Below are 23,543 nucleotides of genomic sequence, written 5' to 3'. Positions count from 1 at the left end.
TTTCTGACTTGCTTGTATATATAGACACAACATTTTCTAGGCGAAATGGTCAAGTAAATATTATACTTACAGGGGATATAAATATAGATTTATTAACAAATGTCAGCACCAAAAAGTTACATCATCTGTGTGATGAATTTAACCTGACTCCACTCATTCGGGAACCCACTAGAGAAATTGGCAATAATAAAACATGTCTTGGCAACATAACAACAAACATGACCCACCTATCCCACGGTGCATCGGTTTTAAAACTAGCCATCTCAGATCACCATGCAGTACAGCTTAAATTGGAGCTCCATGAGGCTCCCACTGTCACCAAAAAGCAACATTTTGTAACTAAAAGAATAATGTATAATGACAATATAAATACACTAAACTGCATGCTAGCACAAATAAAATGGTTTGAAAATAATAGCTTTTCATATGAAACCTTCGCTGCTGACTTCTATTACTGCTTTGATACCACATGCCCAGTTGTAATCACAAAAATGAAACAAACAAAAAATATAAACAAAAATATTTGGGTAAATAGTAATGTCACTGAAGAGGGGGAAAAATTAAAACTACTCCACAGTGCAATGCTTAATAATAGAGAGATTCCTGAGGTAAAGGAAGCCTTCAAAATATATCAAGCATACTATAAGGACTTACTCTCACAGACCAGGAGCAACTATGTTGCAAATAAGCTTCAAAACTCACACAACGTAACTGCTGGCATCTGAGCAGTCATAAACAGTTTTAGAACCTGCAATGACAAATCCTGTATTGACTTTACTATTAACCACAATGGTATGCTCATAAAAGACCAACTGGAAATGGCAAATATTTTTAATGAATATTTTTCTTCTGTAGGGGAAGCCATAAATGACAAACATAAAAACATGCACTGCAGTTTTAAATGTAATACATGTGACCATAGTATATATCTAGCCCCCACAAACTGTGCAGAAATAATGGGCATCATTAGCTCTCTAAAGCCCTCTAATTCAGCTGGGAATGATGGTCTAAATACTAATGTTTTAAAAGCCTGTAGCCAAAATGTCTCTGTACCTCTGTCTGCAGCAGTAAACAATATAATAGAATCAGGCACCTTTCCAGACAGACTCAAAATAGCACAGGTAACACCCATTTTTAAGAAAGGTGACAACAACAAAATAGAAACTACAGACCAGAGTCAATCCTTCCTGTCTTTTCCAAAATAGTTGAGAAAGTTATATACAACAGGATTATAAACTTTCTTAACAAACACAACCTGATGTTCGAAAATCAAAATGGATTCCTAAAAGGTAAATCAACTAGCACTGCAACTATTCAACTAATTGAAGAGGTGATAGGGGGTATCGAAAGCAAGGAACATGTTGCAGGTGTATACCTAGACCTGGAAAAAGCCTTTGATTGTGTGAACGTTGACATCCTATTAGACAAGCTATAGAAAATGGGCATTAGAGGCGCTGCTTATGACCTAATAAAGTGTTATATGAGCAATAGAAAACAGTCTGTTCTACTTAAAACGGAAAATGGTGTCTACAAATCAGAGATCACGTGTATAAAATATGGTGTGCCCCAGGGCTCAGTGTTTGGCCCCCTTCTGTTCTTGAACTATGTAAATGATATTAAATACTGTACTATAAATTCCAAAATTGTTCTGCATGCCGATGACACGTCCATTGTATGTAAAAAGGAATCATGTAATGAACTAGAGGCTGAGTGCAATAATGTGACAAAATAAATTGTTCAGTTTTTTAATGAAAGCCACTTAAATATAAGCACCAGTAAAACATGTTTGATGGAGTTTAACAAAAGTAGTTTGAATAATGAAATTAAATTATACATGGGCAACGAATTGGTAAAGAAAGAGTCTAGTGTAAAATTCATTGGCATAACAATCCAAAGTAACCTGAAATGGGACACACATATTGACTCCCTAGCAACTACGTTGTCAAAAAATATATTTGCAATCAGTACTGTTATCAAGTTCTGTAGAGACACCGTAGTCCTAAAGACTGCATACCATGCTCTTTTCTCCTCTCACTTGAACTACGGTATTGAAATTTGGCAGGCAACAACCAAAGCTAATCTAGATAAGCTACTCATTCTTCAAAAAAGGGGTGTGAGAATAATCTGTGGAGCAAAATATAGGCAATCTTGTCGCAACTTGTTTCCAAAAACAGAGGTGTTAACTGTTATAAACACATACATTCTAAAAGCCATATTGCTTGTGAAAAGACTGCACCCAAACACTTATTCAGATTTCCACCAGTACAATACTAGAAATAAAGAAAGATTTTACATTGGCAGCCACAGAACAGCACTTTACGAAAGGGGGCCTCAGTACGCAGGTATAAAATTAGCTAATGCACTGTCTAGTGCAGTCATGGCTCTTCCTACAATTAAACTGAAACATCAACTTAAATCAGTAAACATGTTATTGTAATTTTGTTGTAAATTGATGACGTATTCAGAAGAATGTGTCTTGTGTATTGTACAAATAACTTTAATCATTACCGTTTCTTTGTACATGTGCAGTGTACCATTCGATGTTGAATAAAGCTATTATTATTATTATTATTATTATTATTATTGGAAAGAACGAAAGCAACATCAAGACCTTGTTGATAGAAATAGGTTTTACTCATCAGCAAGTGATACCTCTAAACATTTCTAGTTATGATTATGTATCTAAATTTTAATAAAGGTGTAGTACATGGGTCATTAGACTATTATAGTGACAATCATGACAAATGCTATTTTTGATCAAATTAAAGGCAGATTAACAATGCACAATTTAAGCCTCAATAACATTTCTTCATACTCTGCTGGTAGTGCACATATTAATTTTGGGAACGAACATTCAGTATTTGCTGTTAAGAAATGAAAATATTTTTTTAATCCCAGCATGTCATTTAGCTCATAAAATCTGTAACGCATCAACACATCTAAGTTTGAAACTGATGAATTTCAACTTTTTGATTTAGAGAGTTCTGCTACAAAATTTTGTAACTATTTCGCCTGCCATTTAAAAATATTAGAGGGTTTGAATGAGTTTTCTGAATTTTGTGATACTGAATATGTGGGAATTTTAAGATATGTTCCAACAAGATGACTGAGCATTTATGCAGCTGTTGACAGGCTACTAAACTCCTTTCGAGTCATAAGATGTTAGTTTGTATTGCAGGAGGAGAACTGTTCAGTAGTCATACAAACGTTTTTCCAGAATGTTCAGAATGGCGATGATGATGTTTCTGAAACACATTGCTGTTTTTCATAACTGTCTAAAAATGTCAATGTTATTGTGGAGACCTTGGAAAAAGATAATTGTTGGCTGTTGAAGAGTTTTCCATAATGGAATTCCTTAAAAACAGGTAGAGCAAAGACTATCGGATAGGTTCTTTGGGTTCCCAAGTGTGACCCCTCTCAATATTATGCCAGCAGAAGGTATGCAATCAATGTGTACAGATACAAGGTGGACTTACCTATAGATTAATGTTGTCTGTCAATAGCTGAGTCATTAGTCTTTTAGTTAAAAATGTTTGTGATAGGATTGTATCTCTTAAAAGTCGAGCAGTTCTTTTCAGCTGTTTACATACAACTGCTTCACATATTTACTTACAGAGTTTGATTGCTATATCTAAAGACCAGATCTCATTACAGACCCAAAATGTTTATGCAGGTCTCCTCATATCCACATTTGAAAGATAACTTTAAATTATATTCCATTGAAAGAATAAGAATCATAACTTAATTGGCACACAAAGTAATTTTTCCTATAGCAGATTAAAAAATTGTCTGCAAGGCACACAGAATGATGATGATAGTTCATTAAGACACAGTGGCATGTTTACAAGAATATTTTGTGATTTTGGTTATTTAATTATTACTTGAAATTTCCCTAGGTCAAATTATTGTTTTCTAAATAGATGTATTAATGACTGTCAGGCTTTATTTATCAAATTATCAATATGAGCAGGACCAATTTATGCTTACACTATGGGAATTCCTGACTATTAGGTATGGCAGCCCACTGATTAGTAAAATGTGGGTATTCAAAATTATGTAATTCTTAATTATGGCAATTACATATTTGCTACTAATTTATAGGTTTGGTCATAATATAAGCTGAAAGTTTGGGGTGGTTGAAATCTTTAATTAATTATATTATCTGAATTGATTACATTTGAACTAAAGTAAACATGTCTTGGAAATGAGCAAACATTGGCGTACAGTTCTGAGATAATCTACTTTTTTGAATCTATTTATTAGCTCACTAGATTTTTATGGATGCCTCCTAGGTTGAAAACATTGAAATACAATAACTTTTCAAACACATAATCTCCAGCAAAACTAATTAATACAAAATGTTCAGAACAGTGGATTCCATAATCTGACTGAATAGGTTTCACAGGGGAAATTAACTTGCACCAGCTTGTAAATTCATATAATGTATGCTCAGATAACTGATTCTACAATCAAAATTTTTGGGAAGAATAACAGCAAGAAAAGAAAAACTAGTATTGATCCTAGCTATTGCAATTAGGAGTGTAAAATAGGGTGGCAGGGGCCAAACTTTCTTTGTCACAAACTGAGTTAGGGTTTATACAGTGGTATGAAACAGTAATGGAGCATTTGATACTAGGTTGACTTTCAGTAAATAATGCATCCTGTAAAATGAGTGTTATTTATTTGGAGAAGGAGATTGATTTCAACTCTGTTCTAAAATTGCTTCAGGCATTAAATTTAGAAAACAGAAGTTGATGAATTGTATGAAAATTTTTTAGTAGTAAAGGACCCAATTAATGTGCTGGTGTAAGCTGTGACCAGCACACCGGTCGGCAAAGATGTAATGCGAAGATCGATAGCAGTTACTGGATCAAATGTGCCTATCACAAGAGGGGCCGGGGACACACCAACAAGCAACACATTACCCACACCCTCTAGACAGCCGCCGCTGCTGACTGGAGGAGCACTGACTGACTCATTCAATTGGCGTCTGTCAGTTCATCACAGAGCAGGCTTAGTTCACGTCACAGGCTGCGACAGTATATAGCGATTTGACTAGTGACTATAGTGGGACTTGTACTTTCCCAGCAGTGAAACTCAAGTTTGTAATAGCAAGATTACCGATATTGTCTGCAAGAGGATTATTACTGATCAACTTTTACCACAACACACAGACTCTATTCAAGTTAAGTATCCAGTATAAGTAAATAACGAACCACGTTAATTCACGTGTGCATTTGTGTTGTAGAAAGAGGACACTGGCCACTCATAACAACATCCTCTCCCTTGGTTCCATACAGTACAAGACACTATGGTGGTGACAAGGATACTACATTTAACATTACAGTAAATAACAAAAGTAAAGAATCTTGTGTAAGTAAATGGATGGCAGTGGAAGAAAGAATGGCTCAGTTGTTAGAGTTTTATTTTCAATTCTACTAATGAATGCATTTGTTGAAAGAACTTTCAGCCTGGGACTAAGGTTGTGGACAGATAAGCTTCACATGGACATACTCCAAGCAGAGTTTCAAGTGAAAACATATTATAACATAGAGTGTAAAGACTTTCCCAATATGGTCCTAAATGATAAGGAAAGTTTGGCATGTGCAAGAAGCAAAAAGAAATATTCTTTTAAACATAAATAGTATTTGTTATGTGCATGAATTACATTGCAAGAAATAATGTAACGTGTTTCTAAAAGTGAATCAGCTCAAATACGTTTATAATTTATAATCCTACAGTAATTTAAATATTGATTTTTATGTTAGTAAGTGTGGAAACTATTTTTCTATGCAAGTAGGAAGGAAGAGAACACAATAACATTGGGATCAGTGTTTATGTGGTGAATTGCGGTTCTTTCTGTGGATGTAAGATTAGCTTGCATGTTGAGGGATTTGGGCAATGGTAGTGATGTACGGTTTGAAGTTAAAAAACTCTGGAAAGTTAACAGGGGATGATTTGGGGAGAGTGGGGTGGATCATGGCTGAATGGAGGAGTAAACTGAGTCACAAATGGTTCAACATTGGTCTTTGGTTGTGTCTGACTGATAGAGTTGGTGGCGAAAAAGTGTTTCCTCAGCTACAGATTTCTTTTTCATGCTGTACTATGTCCCTCAAAATCCTGAAATTTCTCTCTTTTTTGGCACTTGTCCCTCATACTACTTCTACATAGGTTGGTGGTTATTCATGTGGGCAGACAGCTTGCTGGATGTCATATCAAAGTAGAACGCAGCACAGTGGTTTCAGCTGAGCTTGTAGATCATATGGCTGGTTTCACAGGTAGCCCTACCTGTGAAGGAATAGGTACTGTTTGTGAACAGACTGGAGTATGTGGTTACGGCAGGATGTACGAGGTAGGTCTTCCATCTAGGTCTATTACAGGGATATGAGCCATGAGGCAAGGGGTTGGAAGCAGGGGTTGTGTAGAGACAGACAAGGATATGTGTTGGTTTGGTGGGTGATGGAATACCACTGTGGGAGAGATGAGAAGGATAGCGGATAGGGCATTCCTCATTTCAGGGCACAATGAGGGGTAGTCGAAACCCTGGTGGAGAATGTGGTTCAGTTACTCCAGTTCCGGATGAGAGGACTGCTCCTCTGTGGCCAGACAGTGGGACTTGGGGAATTGGGGTTGACTGGAGATGTAATGCATGGCAGAATCTGTTTCTGTACAAGATTGTGATGTTAATTCCAGTCTGTGAAGGCCTCACTTGAGACCCTTGGTATATTTCATGAGGGGCAGCCACAGCAATGAGTGGCTGGGCCTTATGGATGGGACGTCTCGGTATGGAATGAGTGGCACCTGCCCAAGTGGAGATATTGCTGGAGGTTGAATGTTTGATAAGGAGAAGGTACTGATGCAGCCATCTTTGAGGTGGAGGTCAACACCAAGAAAGGTGGCTTGTTGGCCTGAAGAGGACTAGGTGAACTGAATAGGGGAGAAGATGATGGAAGAATATGTCCCTCGCCCTCAATCCAGATCACGAAGAGGTCATCAAAGAATCTGAACCAAGTGAAGGGTTGACGGTTCTGAGTGTCAGAAAGGATTCCTTTAGACGGTCCATGAATAAGTTGGCATATGATGGTGCCATACAGGTGCCCATCGCTGTACCCTGGATTTGTTTGTAGGTGATGCCTTCAAAAGAAAAGTAATTGTGGGGGATATAGGTGGTCATGGTGACTAGGAAGGACATTGTAGGTTGAGAAAAGTAGTGTTCAATAGCAGCAAAGCCACAGGCATTAGGGATGTTAGTATAAATGGAGGTGGTGTCAATAGTAACAAGCTGGGCACCACGTGGTAAAGGAACAGCAACTATGGAGAGTTGGTGGAAGAAACAGTTGGTATCTTTTATATACAAGGGTATGTTGCAGGTAATAGGATGAAGGTGTTGGTCTACGACAGCAGAGATTCTCTCAGTGGGCAACACAGTAACTGGCCACAATGGGGCATCCTGGGTGGTTGGGTTTATGGACTTCAGAAAGATCTTGAAGATAGGAGTGTGGGGAGTGGTTGGGGTGAGGAGAGAGATGGACTCTGGGGAGAGATTCTGGAATTGGCGTAATGGTTTGAGGAGAGACTGGAGATTCTGCCGGATTTCTGGAAAGGGGCCAATGCAACAGGGTTTCTAGGAGGATGACTCTGACAGCTGGTGGAGTCCTCCTTCCAGCTAATTCTTGCATTTCAAAACAACAGTGACAGAGCCTTTGTCAGCAGGTAGGATAATAAGGTCGGGATCAGTGTTTAGGTAGTGAATTGCAGTTCTTTCTGTATATGTAAAGTTAGCTTTCATGTTGAGGGATTTGGGATGGAGGAGTGAACTGAGTCACACAGTGTTCAACATAGAGCTTTTGTTGTGTCTGATTGGTAGGGTTGGCAGCATAAAAGTGTTTCCACTGTAGGGACTGGGAGAAAGAGAGAAGGTGTTATTATTGAATTTGGGAATTGGACAAAAGATGAGGCCTTTGGAAAGGAGTAATATTCTTTGGGGCTAAGGCTTTTGGAGGAAAGGTTCATGACTTTTTGAGGGTGGGGTAAATGTAGTACACCTGCAAGGCAGGGTTTATCAGCTATGAGGGGATGTGGGAGAGGTTTGGAGGTTGTTGTAGAGGTAGTAGATAGTGATAGTCCAAGGTGGGAGTAGGAAGTGCACCGGTTGGAGAGTTTTTTGAGTTGGTGTTGTGCATGATGCTCTAGTTCGTGGAGGGAAAGAGTTTCAATGTGTGATATGGGATACATGAATTTGGGATTGCATAGCAGGAGAATTTTACAGTTGGAGAGGAGGTATTGCAAGAAGGTTTGGGCCTGATTGACATGGTTTTGCAAAACTACACTGGTGAGGATTAAAGACTGGTGGAATCTGAACAGACAGAGGTCACTTTGGAAGAAGGGGTTGCAGCTAGAGATGGGTAATTTGATGCAGGAACAGTATGTGGAAATTGGTTCTGGTCAGGGATAAGGAAACTTTTCTGTATTGACACAGATAGATTAGATTAGATTTACTTTCATTCCAATTGATCCATAGTGAGGAGGTCCTCCAGGATGTAGAACATGTCAGAAAAACAATAATATGTGACAAATATTTACAACTTAAACAAATAAGATAATGTACCATTCCACAGGTCCCAAGTGGAATGATTGTAATTTTTTTTAATGAACACTATATGAAATTAAATCCTTGTTAAGATTATTCTTATTTCTAGTATTGATTCCATGAATTGAGCAGTTGGTTTGAAAAGGTGATATATTTTTAATGACATTTCATTAAGGAAAAAATATATAGGGAAGCAGTAGTTAGTATTCCTAGTTCCCTAAATAGGCCTCTGCAGGATGTTTTTGAATTCATGTCACATATAACTTGTACTGCATATTTTTGCACCCAGGAAATTTTAGCTTGGCTTGATGAATTACCCCAAAAAATAATGCCATATGACATTATGGAATGGAAGTAAGCGTAGTATGCCAGCTTTTACATTTTTATATCCCCTAGGATCCATGGTGGAGGATAAAAGCGTGTAAAAATATGTAAATAAAGTAGAAATATGTGCAAAAAACGTTAGGAATAATACACCAAAATACATTGGGAAAAAATCACAAAAAGAATGAAATGGAGGAAGTATGGGGAAAAAAGATGAAACCCGAGGGAGCAGGCTGAAAGTGAAAGGCGAAAACTAACAGATATACATGAAAACACAATGAGACCAAAGAAAAAATAAATACAAAGATTGTAATGTAGGGTGCAGGTCTGTGGTTGGACAAGTGTGAAGAATGGGGACAGCATATGTGACTAGATTAAATTTAAATTTACAAGGAAAAACTAGTTATGCTTTGCAATCGAAATGACAAGTATAGCAATAATACTAAACTTACTCAGTTTCAAATCCATCGCTGTGTCAGCAACCATGTCAATCTGAAGATCTTCCCAGTCATTGTCACCTACCAGTCCAAACTGCTTACCAAGATAACGGCTTATTGCTAGCGACTGATATATCCTCTTCCCATCTATTTCAAGAACTGGTACTTGTCCAAATGGCATATCTAAATGAAATTTAAAAAATAAACAAAATCACTGCACCACACTTATTCTGTGACATGACGCACAGTTATATGATTAACTGTAGGACATGACATCATCTTCCCTCACTAGGAACAAGTTGCTTCATCCATTGATGTAGATAAGAGTGATAAACATTTGAATAAGACTCACAAAAATTTCAAAACACAGCCCTGTTTACACCCCTGACTGATTGTGAATTGTTATTTGTCAATTATTTTACATTACTCTTCTGCTCTAATTGCAGAAATTTTATTAGATCTCCAGGACACCATTTTCTTTTAACTAACAATCTTACTAATGATTTCTGCATTGGTTTGCACATCAGAAATACACTCCTGGAAATGGAAAAAAGAACACATTGACACCGGTGTGTCAGACCCACCATACTTGCTCCGGACACTGCGAGAGGGCTGTACAAGCAACGATCACACGCACGGCACAGCGGACACACCAGGAACCGCGGTGTTGGCCGTCGAATGGTGCTACCTGCGCAGCATTTGTGCACCGCCGCCGTCAGTGTCAGCCAGTTTGCCGTGGCATACGGAGCTCCATCGCAGTCTTTAACACTGGTAGCATGCCGCGACAGCGTGGACGTGAACCGTATGTGCAGTTGACAGACTTTGAGCGAGGGCGTATAGTGGGCATGCGGGAGGCCGGGTGGACGTACCGCCGAATTGCTCAACACGTGGGGCGTGAGGTCTCCACAGTACATCGATGTTGTCGCCATTGGTCGGCGGAAGGTGCACGTGCCCGTCGACCTGGGACCGGACTGCAGCGACGCACGGATGCACATCAAGACCGTAGGATCCTACGCAGTGCCGTAGGGGACCACACCGCCACTTCCCAGCAAATTAGGGACACTGTTGCTCCTGGGGTATCGGCGAGGACCATTCGTAACCGTCTCCATGAAACTGGGCTACGGTCCCGCACACCGTTACGCTGTCTTCCGCTCACGCCCCAACATCGTGCAGCCGGCCTCCCGTGGTGTCGCGACAGGCGTGAATGGAGGGACGAATGGAGACGTGTTGTCTTCAGCGATGAGAGTCGCTTCTGCCTTGGTGCCAATGGTGGTCGTATGCGTGTTTGGCGCCGTGCAGGTGAGCGCCACAATCAGGACTGCATATGACCGAGGCACACAGGGCCAACACCCGGCATCATGGTGTGGGGAGCGATCTCCTACACTGGCCGTACACCTCTGGTGATCGTCGAGGGTGCACGGTACATCCAAACCGTCATCGAACCCATCGTTCTACCATTCCTAGACCGGCAAGGGAACTTGCTGTTCCAACAGGACAATGCACGTCCGCATGTATCCTGTGCCACCCAACGTGCTCTAGAAGGTGTAAGTCAACTACCCTGGCCAGCAAGATCTCCGGATCTGTCCCCTATTGAGCATGTTTGGGACTGGATGAAGTGTCGTCTCACGCTGTCTGCACGTCCAGCACGAACGCTGGTCCAACTGAGGTGCCAGGTGGAAATGGCATGGCAAGCCGTTCCACAGGACTACATCCAGCATCTCTACGATCGTCTCCATGGGAGAATAGCAGCCTGCATTGCTGCGAAAGGTGGATATACACTGTACTAGTGCCGACATTGTGCATGCTCTGTTGCCTGTGTCTATGTGCCTGTGGTTCTGTCAGTGTGATCATGTGATGTATCTGACCCCAGGAATGTGTCAATAAAGTTTCCCCTTCCTGGGACAATGAATTCATGGTGTTCTTATTCTTATTTCAATTTCCAGGAGTGTAGCATGATTACAATGAATATAGTTGCCTATTGACCAAATATTCATAAATGCAGAAAAAACTACTTCCAGACTAGAACCATAAAAACAGGATTAAGTGATGATAATGGGCAGTATATTGCTTTCCATACTATACCAGTACCTAAAACCTTGGCAAACAGAATTAGTCAAGGAAGAACTAATCCTAAGTGAACAGAATACACACTTTTATGACATGCTTCATTAATAACAACACCAACAGGACACTGAGACAGCATTTTTCAACTGTACACTTCAAGAACTTCTGGCTAAATGAATGTGAGTACACAATTGTTGGTGTAAGGGGGAAGACAACATCAAGACTTGTATAGGCTTGCTGATGCAATTGTTAGCCTGCTGAAACAATTACCACAGCACTGTCTGGACAAATAATCATTAGCTAGTGTAATGTGGTGTGTTACATTATGCAATTTGTATACATTATTTGATTAGCCTACCACATTTTTCGCAAATGTTAAAAAATGTATTTTTCACTTGTGTTTGTAATCTTTTTTTCCATAACTTCCAATTGAATCTCAAAGTTGAAAATTATACTTAAGTTTGAAAAAGTTGAAATTTATACTGAAGTTTGATATTATAAAGGTCTATTAACTGCGAAATTTTCAGATTTTTATTTGGTACCTCAACAAATATATTGCAGGCCACAAAAATGGAAAAATTAAAAAAAATTTTTTTTTGAAAATAGCGTATTTTTTTAAGTGTAAGCTGCTCGCCATTGATACTCTACAAAAAGTAACTATACTATACAGTGTAAAATAACAGAAAAATTATTAAAGCTGAGAAATTAATCTTTCTTTGGAAACTACTGTTCAAAAATTGAGGTTTTGTTTTTTAATTTGTGGCTGATAACTATGAGATATTAAAAATACATTCAGCTAAGTGAGAATGATGTTAATTTGTAGGCCCAGTGTGTTTAACTAAATGAATTTTATCTGAAAGGCTTAGGACAATCCACTACTGAATAATTGTAAAAATATAGATGCTTGCAAATATGACAAATACATGCAGCCTGGAACAAATATGGCCACCATTTCAAAATAATAAACAATATTTTTTTAAAAAAAATATTTTTGTGAATACTAAACTCGAGGAATTCACCCAGCAAACACAAAATTCTTCAGAGATGGTCAAGAACCAATTATTTTTTTCTTGGACCACTTTGTATGGATTGATCCCATCATAAAAACCTTAAAAACATAACAGTCCTCAGGAGTAGATGGTATACCTGATAACATCATAAGAAGATATAGTGAACTCACTGTAAAACGACTAGTATATTTATGCAATAGTTCACTGGCTCAAGGACTTTCCCTTCTTGTCTAAAAATTGCAAAATTGAAACCCATATACAAAAAAGGAAACAGATATTATTGATCATGAAGCACTCTTGCAGAAATTAAATAAACTAGGCATCAGAGGCACAGCTAATGACTAGGTCAAGTCATACCTTTTGTGAATAGGAACAAACAGTAGAAATACAACACATTTATTGCAATGAAATCACAAACCATCACTCAGATTACCAAGACATGAAATATGGTATTTCCAAGAATCAATACTGGGACCAGTGCTGTGCCTCATATGTAAATGACCTACAAACACACATACATTGTCAAAATGCTTACCAGTTTGCCAATAAGCTTTCTCATTACTACAAAATAAACAAAACTTACTACAAGACAACGTAACAAAGACAATTGATCAGCAGAATGGCTCACATACAATAAGTTAATCATAAATGAAGGAAAAACTGTAGCAATCAACTTCCGTGATGTCAAGAAAAAAGTTCCACAAACTACAAATATCCAGCTGTCAAACAAAGCTGTGAATAAAGTTGACTTGACAGTTTCTTACGCTCTGGATCCAGGATAATCTCAGGTGGGAACTCATATTGACAATCTCAACAAAAAATTGATTACATCCTTCTACGTGATAAGCTTCCTTGAAAGCTACTGTAGCAAAGACTGCCTATAAAGTGTGTACTATGCACGCGTCCAATCAATCCTGAAATATGGAGTCCTTTTCTGGGGAACTTCTCCAAACACCATCAAGCTATTTAGAATCCAAAAGAAGCATCCTAAGAATCACAGAAGATGCAAAACACAGAAAATCTTGTAAGCCGCTCTGTAAAAAACTACAAATCCTCCCACTTCCAAGCCTTCATATATAGGAAATCATAGTATACATACAGCAACATGTGACAAAGTACTGCACTCTTCTGAAAAATGAAGATGTACACACTCACAACACAAGGCAAAAAATGTATCTCAATATCCACCATACAAAAACCAAGCTCTGCCAAATAAGAGTTCTGCACCTTGGAAAAAAAGATATTCAGGAAACTACCACATAATGTACAATCGATAAACAACAGGACTACTGAAGAATGGGATACAACCCGTCAGCTTTGACGAATGACATCAAAATTTACCAGAGATTTATACAGATTCAACAGGTGAAATGAGTGTTCACAAACAAAGGAATGCAGAAGAGAGAAAACAGATGGTAGACGTATACCACATCCATTAATGTTTCGAAGATAATGTTAAATAAATCACTTATTTTGAGTCCTAGTATCCCATTCTTCAGTTGTCCTATACAGCTGAACAGAAAAATGGGATACTTCTGTAAAAAATAAATAAAAAAAGACAGAAGTAACATTAGAATGGAATACCTCAGTTGACATACATACGAGTCGTATCCTGAACTTCAGGGCGATCTGTACAGGTTGAGTCAGTATGAGATACAAATTCAACATACGTCGATTTCTTCATTTCCGTTAACGTTAGTAGCCTATTCAATAGTACAGGATACAAATTTTACAGGCGTTGCTTTTTTCGCCTCTGCTACTACTAGCACTCTGTTCTTCTGTAGATACTATTACAAGCGAAGGCAAAAAGACCTATATACATAATATTTGTATCCATTACTTCAGTTGACCTATATAGGTCAACTGAAGAATAGGACAACAATGCTAATGAAAATGAAGAAGTCGAAATAAGTAACAGTGACATCCTGTACCTCAGCTGAAGCGGGGGAAAAAAAGAGACACACTAAAATTTGTATACAATACTTTAGTTATATAAGTCAACTGAAGTATGGGACACAATTTTTTTTGTCTTCAATACTAATAGTATCGACCGAAAATTATCAGTATTACTAGCAATGAAAAAAATCTGACAACAGTAAAATTTGTACCCCATTCTTCAGCTGAGCTGTATAGGTCAACTGTAGAATAGGATACTAAGGTGCTAGCGAATGGGAAAATAGCGGCATTTATAGCATGTGTATCCTGTACTTCAGTTGACCTATATAGATCAACTGAAGAATACGATACAGATCCTGGCGAAGACAAAAAATAGCAACGAACATAACGTTTGTATCCTGTTCCTCAGTTGACCTATATAGGTAAACGATACCAATATTATATGTATCGCTTTTTCATCTTAGCTAGCACCAGTTTCCTATTCGTCAGTTGACCCATATAGGTCAACTTAAGCACGGCATATAAATTTTACACATATTGGTCTTTACGCCTTCAGTAGTGCTAGTATGGACTAAAAAAAAATCATAGCAATGCTAGTGATAGTGAAGGGAAGAAGAGCGACAACTGTAAAATTTGTATTCCGTACTGCAGCTGACAAACTCTTACTTAATGCAGAACAATATAATACAACAACGAAATACATGAAAAAAAAAGACAAATTCAGTACAATGTAAAAAAAAAAACTAAACTTACCATACGCAAACTCCTCCTCAAAAAACCAAAACTCGCCTTGAGAGACAACAAAAATCACGTATCCACATACGCCAAGAAACACATCACAAGAAAACACATACACACAGAAATCTAAAACACGTACATACAGACATATAAACCAAGAAGTTCACAGAAAAATAAATAAATAAATTCTGCAAAAAAATTAACTAATATAAGAGAATGAAGAATGATGGATCAACCTCAAATCAATATCTTTATTCATCCCTACCAAACCCACCCTCTCCTTAATTATCATTTCCCCTATACATAGTAGTACCATAGTGTGTTACTATAACAGTAATAATAATAATAATAATAATAATAATAATAATAAGTACCATGCAGATAAAAAGTGTAAATGCTTATACATTATGGTCACACACATATAGGAATACTTCGTAATGTAATTACTGGCTGCCTATTGTCTATCTCCTGTGTCTCACTATTTAAAAAGTCATCAATTGAGTAGTATGGCATACATTGAACTACATTCCTATGGTATGATTAAAACCATTCATTGGTAGGTCATTCACTTGCTTTGGGAGTTTGTTACAGAATTTCAAACATAGGTATTTATGGATCTTATGCATTAAATGTCAGTTTTGAGTATGGAAGATCTAGGTTATTATTTTGGGTATTACAGGCATAGACTTGGAATTGCTTGTTTTTGCTTGTTTTCTTTAGCATATATTAAACAGTTGTAAATACACATACTAGGCAGTGTCATTGTCTTGAGTTCTTTAAAGCTTTTTGTGCAGCTTTGTCTTGTCGCTAGAACTAATATACATCTAACTGCTTTCTTCTGCCATTTGAAGATGGTACTTGAACTCACTGAGTTACTACAACGTAGTACCCTATACTGCAGTTGTAATTGAAAGAAAGCAAAGTATTAAGAAATTAATAAGTGTTTACTAATAATGATTGTCAGCTTGAAAGAGTACAAGCAAGTTTGTCACACAGGCAATTCATGTGCTTATCCCATGTGAGTTTCTGATCTAAATGCAATCCCAGTAACTTAAAACTTTGTGTATCTGGTTTAAATGCCTTTAAAATAAAGCAAATTTCTTAAGATTTTATTTTATTTGCTTAAATATGACTCAAATAGTTGTAGTGGCTTATCTACACCACCATAATGTTCTAGATTTTTAATCATTATGTCGTGTGACAGAATCAAAGGTTTTACTTAAATCTAATTGGGTTGCACCCAAGTGAGTTTCTTTTTTTTCATCCTTCATATATGTTACTGAGTAGCCATTCTGGTGCTGTAGACATTTTGGTGCTTTTATGGTTGATAGCTGAAATGTCAAGTCAAACTGGCTATTACTCAGTAATTTATTGCTTTCAAAATAAATGTAAATTTTCATATGTATACTGCTTTCTACGACTTTTGATATAATGAAAGCTACTGATAAGGGTCCATAAATGCTTGGCATATTCCTTTCACCTTTCTTATAAATTGGAAGTGTAACTGTCATTTTCTGACATTGGGGAACACATCATCGAGAATATCATTTACCTGATATGTTCAATCTTCTATCTCATAGTCATCACACTTTAAGTAATGTTTATGTATAGAGTATACATTTTTCAGGAAGTTATTTTAATAACGAACTATCTATTTCTCATTTTCAAGACAGAAATTTGACCTACAGTATAACAGGCTCTCGAATGAAAACAAGGCAGACAGAAAAAAGTAAGTAAACTGTTTATTATTTCACCATAACTGTTAATACATTTACCTTTCTGTGAGATAAGACTGTCACTGCCTTCATAAGTTTGTGGTTGCCTATGGAACCATTATTGTACCCAGGCATGCACCTCTTCGGACAAAGTTAAGTCAATGGCCACAAATGTCTTTCTTCAGGACTCCCAAAATATGGGAATTGCACAGGGAGAGATTGTGACTTTATGGAGGATGTGTAAGGCCTTCTCAGCAAAACTTCTGCACTACAGTCAAACCTATATGTGGGCAGGCATTGTTCTGCAACACAATGATGCTGTCCATCAACTTTCCTGGGTGTTTTGGAGTTGATGGTGTACTTATATTTTTTCAAAGTGTCGATATACCACTGTCGTTAACTGTGGCACCACATTCCAGAAAGATAATGAGCAGTGCCTCCCTGCAGTCGCGAAAAGTCATCATGACTTTCCCAGAGCTGGTGTGCCTACAGTGACAAGAACTCCCTTCTCCAGTATGCTGAAGGTTCCACAAAGGGATTCAGAAGCAGGAACTATCCCCCAGACTTAGTCTGCAAACATGTTTCCCGTGCCAAATCCCCATACACCCCCAATCTTCCCACCATCCCCAAGAACCAACCACAAAGAAGCATTCCCTTCATCACCCAATTCCATCCCAGACAGGAAAAACTGAATCACGTCTTTCATCAGGGTTTTCATTAGCTATCATTATGCCCTGAAATTTTGGTCACCTTCATAACATCCTCGTATATCCCTATGCCACTCCAAACCCCATCCCTTGACACAGGGATCATAACCCTGTGCAAGACTTATCCAATGCAGAAACCCATCACTTCCTATTCCAGTCCTGTCAAAGACTTATACCACTGAAGTGCAGGTCGCCAGTGAGAAAGCAGCCATGTCATATTCCATCTCTGCTGCAATCACTGTACAGCTTTTTATACTGGTATGACTACCAACTAGCTGTCTACCGGGATTAATGGCCATCACAAAACTGCAGTCAAGAACAATGTGGACCAGCTACAACTTGCAGCTATACATAACATGTCCAATTTCAACAGCTTCTTTACAACCCCCCCCCCCCCCCCAATCTGGAACCTCCCTCCCGCCACCAACTCTTCTAAACTGCACAGATTAAAGTTATCCATATAACACATTCTCCGTTCTCAAAATCATCCCAGCCTCAAACTATGGTAACCTACTATCCTCATTACCTCCACCCAAAAATTTCTGCCCCTGTCCTATCACCTTCTCCCAGTTCACATTGCTCATCCTCATTGTGCACTGCACTCTGCCAATGAGTACACCAGCTCCTTTCCCCCCCCCCTCCCCCCCTTCCCTGCTCCTCTCCTTTTTCACTCAGCCCCCTCTCCCACTGCCACCTGATATTGTACCTGCCAGCATTCTCCTGCTGCCATCTAGCCCCTGCACACTCCACCAGGCAGTGCTCTTCTCCCCCTACCCTTACCCAGCACACTCTTCCCCACCCCACTCCACTCCACTTTGCTGCATTTTTCTTTTCTGTAGAAGCTTTGGTGGAAATCTTAACGTGTAACAGTCTTTTCATCGTGCCTGTCTGCAACTCAGTGTGTCATTTTTAAGGCTAACAGTTCTTTATGCTTTTTATAATATTGTTGATATTCCAACTTGGGCTTCACAGGGGTAGAATTAACATGTTATTGACTCATACTGTAATGTGGGCACTCAATGTTAAGAGTAATGCTATCAGCAATCCACCTGCTGTTTAGACGGAACCTACGATAAAGCATGCAGCTCTTTTTAGGTTATAGTACCTGATCAGCCAAAGCAAGCATAAGGACAATTATGTGAGAAGCCTTCAGTGCATTCAGAAGCAGTTTCTTACATGCTGTATTGTCAAAAATTCTGTCTCTTTTTCCATTAATCCACCTTAGTAAAGGCCAAAGACTGATGAATGTTATTTAAGGATTGACTGAACAAGGTTTTTGTTAAGTGATCTACAAGTGTGGATGAACCAAACTTCTCCACAATCTTCCAATAAATCTGACCTAACATCTGGATCTCAGGTGTTTAGATTTAGGTCATAATTGTTCCATCTTAAATTACCCAGACACATACTTCAAGATACTTGTTGGTTGTGACTAATTCTGATTACACAGTCAAATAACATTAAGTATTTTCATCTGTTTATGCATATTTATTTATTTAAAGTGCTGCATCCAGTCCTGTCATCTATAAATATGGTAACTTCAGAGAAATAAAAATACTACCAGCCAGGTGTGTGTGTGTGTGTGTGTGTGTGTGTGTGTGTGTGAGAGAGAGAGAGAGAGAGAGAGAGAGAGAGAGAGAGAGAGAGAGAGAGAGAGAGTGTGAGTCCGTGTTATTCCTCACTGTCTTCTAACAGCACAGGCACACCTAGCATGTGGCCTATAATATCTTCAAATTTCTGCCATACACAAAACTCACCTATCCTTTTTCACTCTAAGGTAAGTCTTTCCACTCCCGGGATTGGAATGACTCCTTACCCTCTCCCTTAAAACCCACATCCTTTCATCTTTCCTTCTCCTTCCCTCTTTCCAGCTCGAAATTTTGTGTGTGTGTTTTTTTATTGTGCCTGACTACCGGCGCTTTCCCGCTTGGTAAGTCAACATTGTCAAAAGCTTTCTCTAAGTCTATAAATGCTAGAAATGTAAGTTTACCTTTCCTTAATCTTTCTTCTAAGATAAGTCGTAAGGTCAGTATCGCCTCACGTGTTCGAATATTTCTACGGAATCCAAACTGATCTTCCCCAAGGTCGGCTTCTAATAGTTTTTCCATTCATCTGTAAAGAATTCGCGTTAGTATTTTGCAGCTGTGACTTATTAAACTGATAGTTCGGTAATTTTCACATCTGTCAACACCTGCTTTCTTTGGAATTGGAAATATTATATTCTTCTTGAAGTCTGAGGGTATTTCACCTGTGTCATACATCTTGCTCACCAGATGGTAGAGTTTTGTCAGGACCGGCTCTCCCAAGGCTATCAGTAGTTCTAATGGAATGTTGTCTACTCCTGGGGCCTTGTTTCGACTCAGGTCTTTCAGTGATCTGTCAAACTCTTGACGCAGTATCGTAGCTCCCATTTTATCTTCATCTATATTCTCTTCCATTTCCATAACACTGTCGTCAAGTACATCGCCCTTGTATAGTCCCTCTCTATATTCCTTCCACCTTTCTGCTTTCGCTTCTTTGTTTAGAACTGGGTTTCCATCTGAGCTCTTGATATTCATGCAAGTGGTTGTCTTTTCTCCAAAGGTCTCTTTAATTTTCCTGTAGGCAGTATCTATCTTACCTCTAGTGAGATAAGCCTCTACATTCTTACATTTGTCCTCTAGCCATCCCTGCTTAGCCATTTTGCATTCCTGTCGATCTCATTTTTGAGACGTCTGTATTCCTTTTTGCCTGCTGCATTTATTGCATTTTTACATTTTCTCCTTTCATCAATTAAGTTCAATATTTCTTCTGTTACCCAAGGAGTTCTACTAGCCCTTGTCTTTTTACCTACTTGATCCTCTGCTGCCTTCACTACTTCATTCCTCAGAGCTACCCGTTCTTCTTTACTGTACTTCTTTCCCCCATTCCTGCCAATTGTTCCCTTATGCTCTCCCTGAAACTCTGTACAACCTCGGGTTTAGTCAGTTTATCAAGGTCCCATCTCCTTAAATTCCCACCTTTTTGCAGTTTCTTCAGTTTTAACCTACAGTTCATAACCAATAGATTGTGGTCAGAGTCCACATTTGCCCCTGGAGAGGTCTTACAATTTAAAACCTGGTTCCTAAATCTCTGTCTTACCATTATATAATCTATTTGATACCTTCTAGTATCTCCAGGATTCTTCCATGTATACAAACTTTTTTCATGATTCTTGAACCAAGTGTTAGATATGATTAAGTTATGCTCTGTGCAAAACTCTACCAGCCGACTTCCTCTTTCATTTCTTAGCCCCAATCCATATTCACCTACTATGTTTCCTTCTCTCTCATTTCCTTCTCTCGAATTCCAGTCACCCAAGACTATTAAATTTTCGTCTCCCTTCACTACCCAAATAATTTCTTTTATCTCATCATACATTTCTTCAATTTCTTCATCATCTGCAGAGCTAGTTGCCATATAAACTTGTACTAGTACAAGTTTATGAATTGAGACTTAGGTCAAAATCAACAGTGGTACTGGGCAATTTTGACATCAATTTTAGAAGCAATAGGGTGTTTATTAACAAAGAGACCTGTAGTTATGAGGTTGAAGTAACAGATACTGGTTTCTCTGATCACATTACAATCAAGCTCTTACTAAAAAATATGGCTAGGAAAAAACATGGCAGTGGAAACTATATAGAACAAGATACATTAATGAAAGTAGCCTTAGGAATTTTCGTAGCATGTTGTACAATGCTGAATGGGACAGAGACCCAAATAAAGCTGTAGACTCTAAATATGAGCCATTTTTCTCCGATTATAAATACTGCCTTTATGTCGCTTTCCCCCTTAGAAAAGTAAAAATCTCACTAAGATCTAATTCATGGTTAACTGCAGGAATTAACAAATCTTTAGGTACTCTTTGAAATCTGGGTTGGCATTCAAAGCATAATGCAGCATTAAAGCCATATCTCAGATGCTACACAAAAGTCTACAGAAAAATTATTCATGCAGCAAAGAAACTGAACAATGATTTGAATATCAGAAAAAACCAAATCAGTTTGGAAGGTCATAAACCATAACATTGGTAAATCAAAAGTGACAAACAATAATCTTATCGTAGAAAAGGGAGGAAAAGTTGTTGAAGACCCTCGATGTGTTGCCAATATGTCCAATGACTACTACATTAACAGTGCTCAAAATCTTATCAAGAACCTGGGGAACTCAGAAAGTAGTAAGTCAAAAGTTCCCACAAATGAAAAGACAATGTTTTTGTACCGAGTTATCCATTGAGAAGTAATAAATGCAATTAATAAGCTGAAAAATAAAATGTGCTATGGATGTGATGGTATTCCTCATAATGCCATAAAACATATTGCAAACAAAATAACTGAATTACTTGATATTATTAATATATCAATTCCATTCTGCACTAAATAAATCAATAATATAGCCACTTTACAAAAAAGACTGTCCATATACCATACAAAATTATAGATCATTGTCACAACTGTCAGGTTTAGGTAAAGAAATTGAGATGATTATGTATGAGAAACTGTTGAGTTTACTAAACAAATGTAGAATTCTAACCAATGCACATACTGGCTTCAGGAAAAACATGTCTACAGAAACAGCTGTATATCACTTCTTGGAACAGGTTTTAACTGCAATGGATAATGAGGACTTAAACTGTGGAATATTTTTAGATCTATCCAAGGCATTTGACTTCATCAGTCATGATATTTTGCTAGAGAAACTGTATTGCTATGGAGTATGTGGAAAAGCATAGAGATGGTTTCAAACTTATCTGTTCAACAGATATCAAAGTGTTGAAATAACACATAAAGGCACAAAATATTGCTCAACATATCTAGAAGTCAACTGTTGTGTACCCATGAGTTCTGTTCTAGGCCCTCTGCTCTTCTTAGTTTTTATTAATCATTTTCCTAACCATCTAACAGGAACAGAATCTGTTCTTTCTGCAGACGATACAAGTCTTTTTATCAAGTGAGTTAGTGAAGCTGACCTACAAGGAAAAATAACTTTAACAATGAATGAGGCACCTGAATGGTTCAAAGACAATTAATTATAAATGACAAAAAAACACTTGGATGAATTTTAGGCACATAAGGAACAAAGTAAAAAATAACGTAAGAGTAGAGATTGGAAAATATCTGATAGAACAAACTTCTTGTACAAAATTTTCAGTTATATGGCTGGACAATAACTTATGATGGTAAAAAACATGAACTCTTGAATAAAAAACTTAGTAAATACTGCTATACATTAAGGAAACCACAAGAAACAGTACTATGTGCCTACTACTTTTACATACATAGTAATATACAGGGTGTTTCAAAAATGACCAGTATATTTGAAACGGCAATAAAAACTAAACGAGCAGCGATAGAAATACACCGTTTGTTGCTATATGCTTGGGCCAACAGTACATTTTCAGGCAGACAAACTTTCGAAATTACAGTAGTTACAATTTTCAACAACAGATGGCACCGCAAGTGATGTGAAAGATATAGAAGACAACGCAGTCTGTGGGTGCGCCGTTCTGTACGTCGTCTTTCTGCTGTAAGCATGTGCTCTTCACAACGTGCAAGTGTGCTGTGGACGACATGGTTTATTCCTTAGAACAGAGGATTTTTCTGGTGTTGGAATTCCACCGCCTAGAACACAGTGTTGTTGTAACAAGACAAAGTTTTCAACGGAGGTTTCATGTAACCAAAGGACCGAAAAGCGATACAATAAAGGATCTGTTTGAAAAATTTCAACGGACTGGGAATGTGACGGATGAACGTGCTGGAAAGGTAGGGCGACCGCGTACGGCAACCACAGAGGCAACGCGCAGCTAGTGCAGCAGGAGATCCAACAGCGGCCTCGGGTTTCCGTTCGCCATGTTGCAGCTGTGGTCCAAATGACGCCAACGTCCACGTATCGTCTCATGCGCCAGAGTTTACACCTCTATTCATACAAAATTCAAATGCAGCAACCCCTCAGCGCCGCTACCATTGCTGCACGAGAGACATTCGCTAACGATATAGTGCACAGGATTGATGACAGCGATATGCATGTGGGCAGCATTTGGTT

The 23,543-nt window shown here is 38.2% G+C and overlaps 1 protein-coding gene across 5 annotated transcripts in view; it reads right to left on the bottom strand.

Annotated features, from left to right (window-relative positions):
- Positions 1 to 23,543, bottom strand: part of LOC126282422 (glutathione S-transferase-like) — a 76,740-nt gene that overhangs the window by 22,586 nt on the left and 30,611 nt on the right. For all 5 annotated transcript variants that reach the window (XM_049982090.1, XM_049982097.1, XM_049982109.1 and 2 more), the window contains exon 3: positions 9,367 to 9,534. In XM_049982090.1, the coding sequence (XP_049838047.1) occupies positions 9,367 to 9,534 (168 nt within the window). The remainder of the gene's footprint in view (positions 1 to 9,366; positions 9,535 to 23,543) is intronic.

Source organism: Schistocerca gregaria, chromosome 1, assembly GCF_023897955.1.
Source record: "Schistocerca gregaria isolate iqSchGreg1 chromosome 1, iqSchGreg1.2, whole genome shotgun sequence".
NCBI classification, from domain to species: domain Eukaryota; kingdom Metazoa; phylum Arthropoda; class Insecta; order Orthoptera; family Acrididae; genus Schistocerca; species Schistocerca gregaria.
This window is presented reverse-complemented; position numbering and strand designations above follow the sequence as displayed.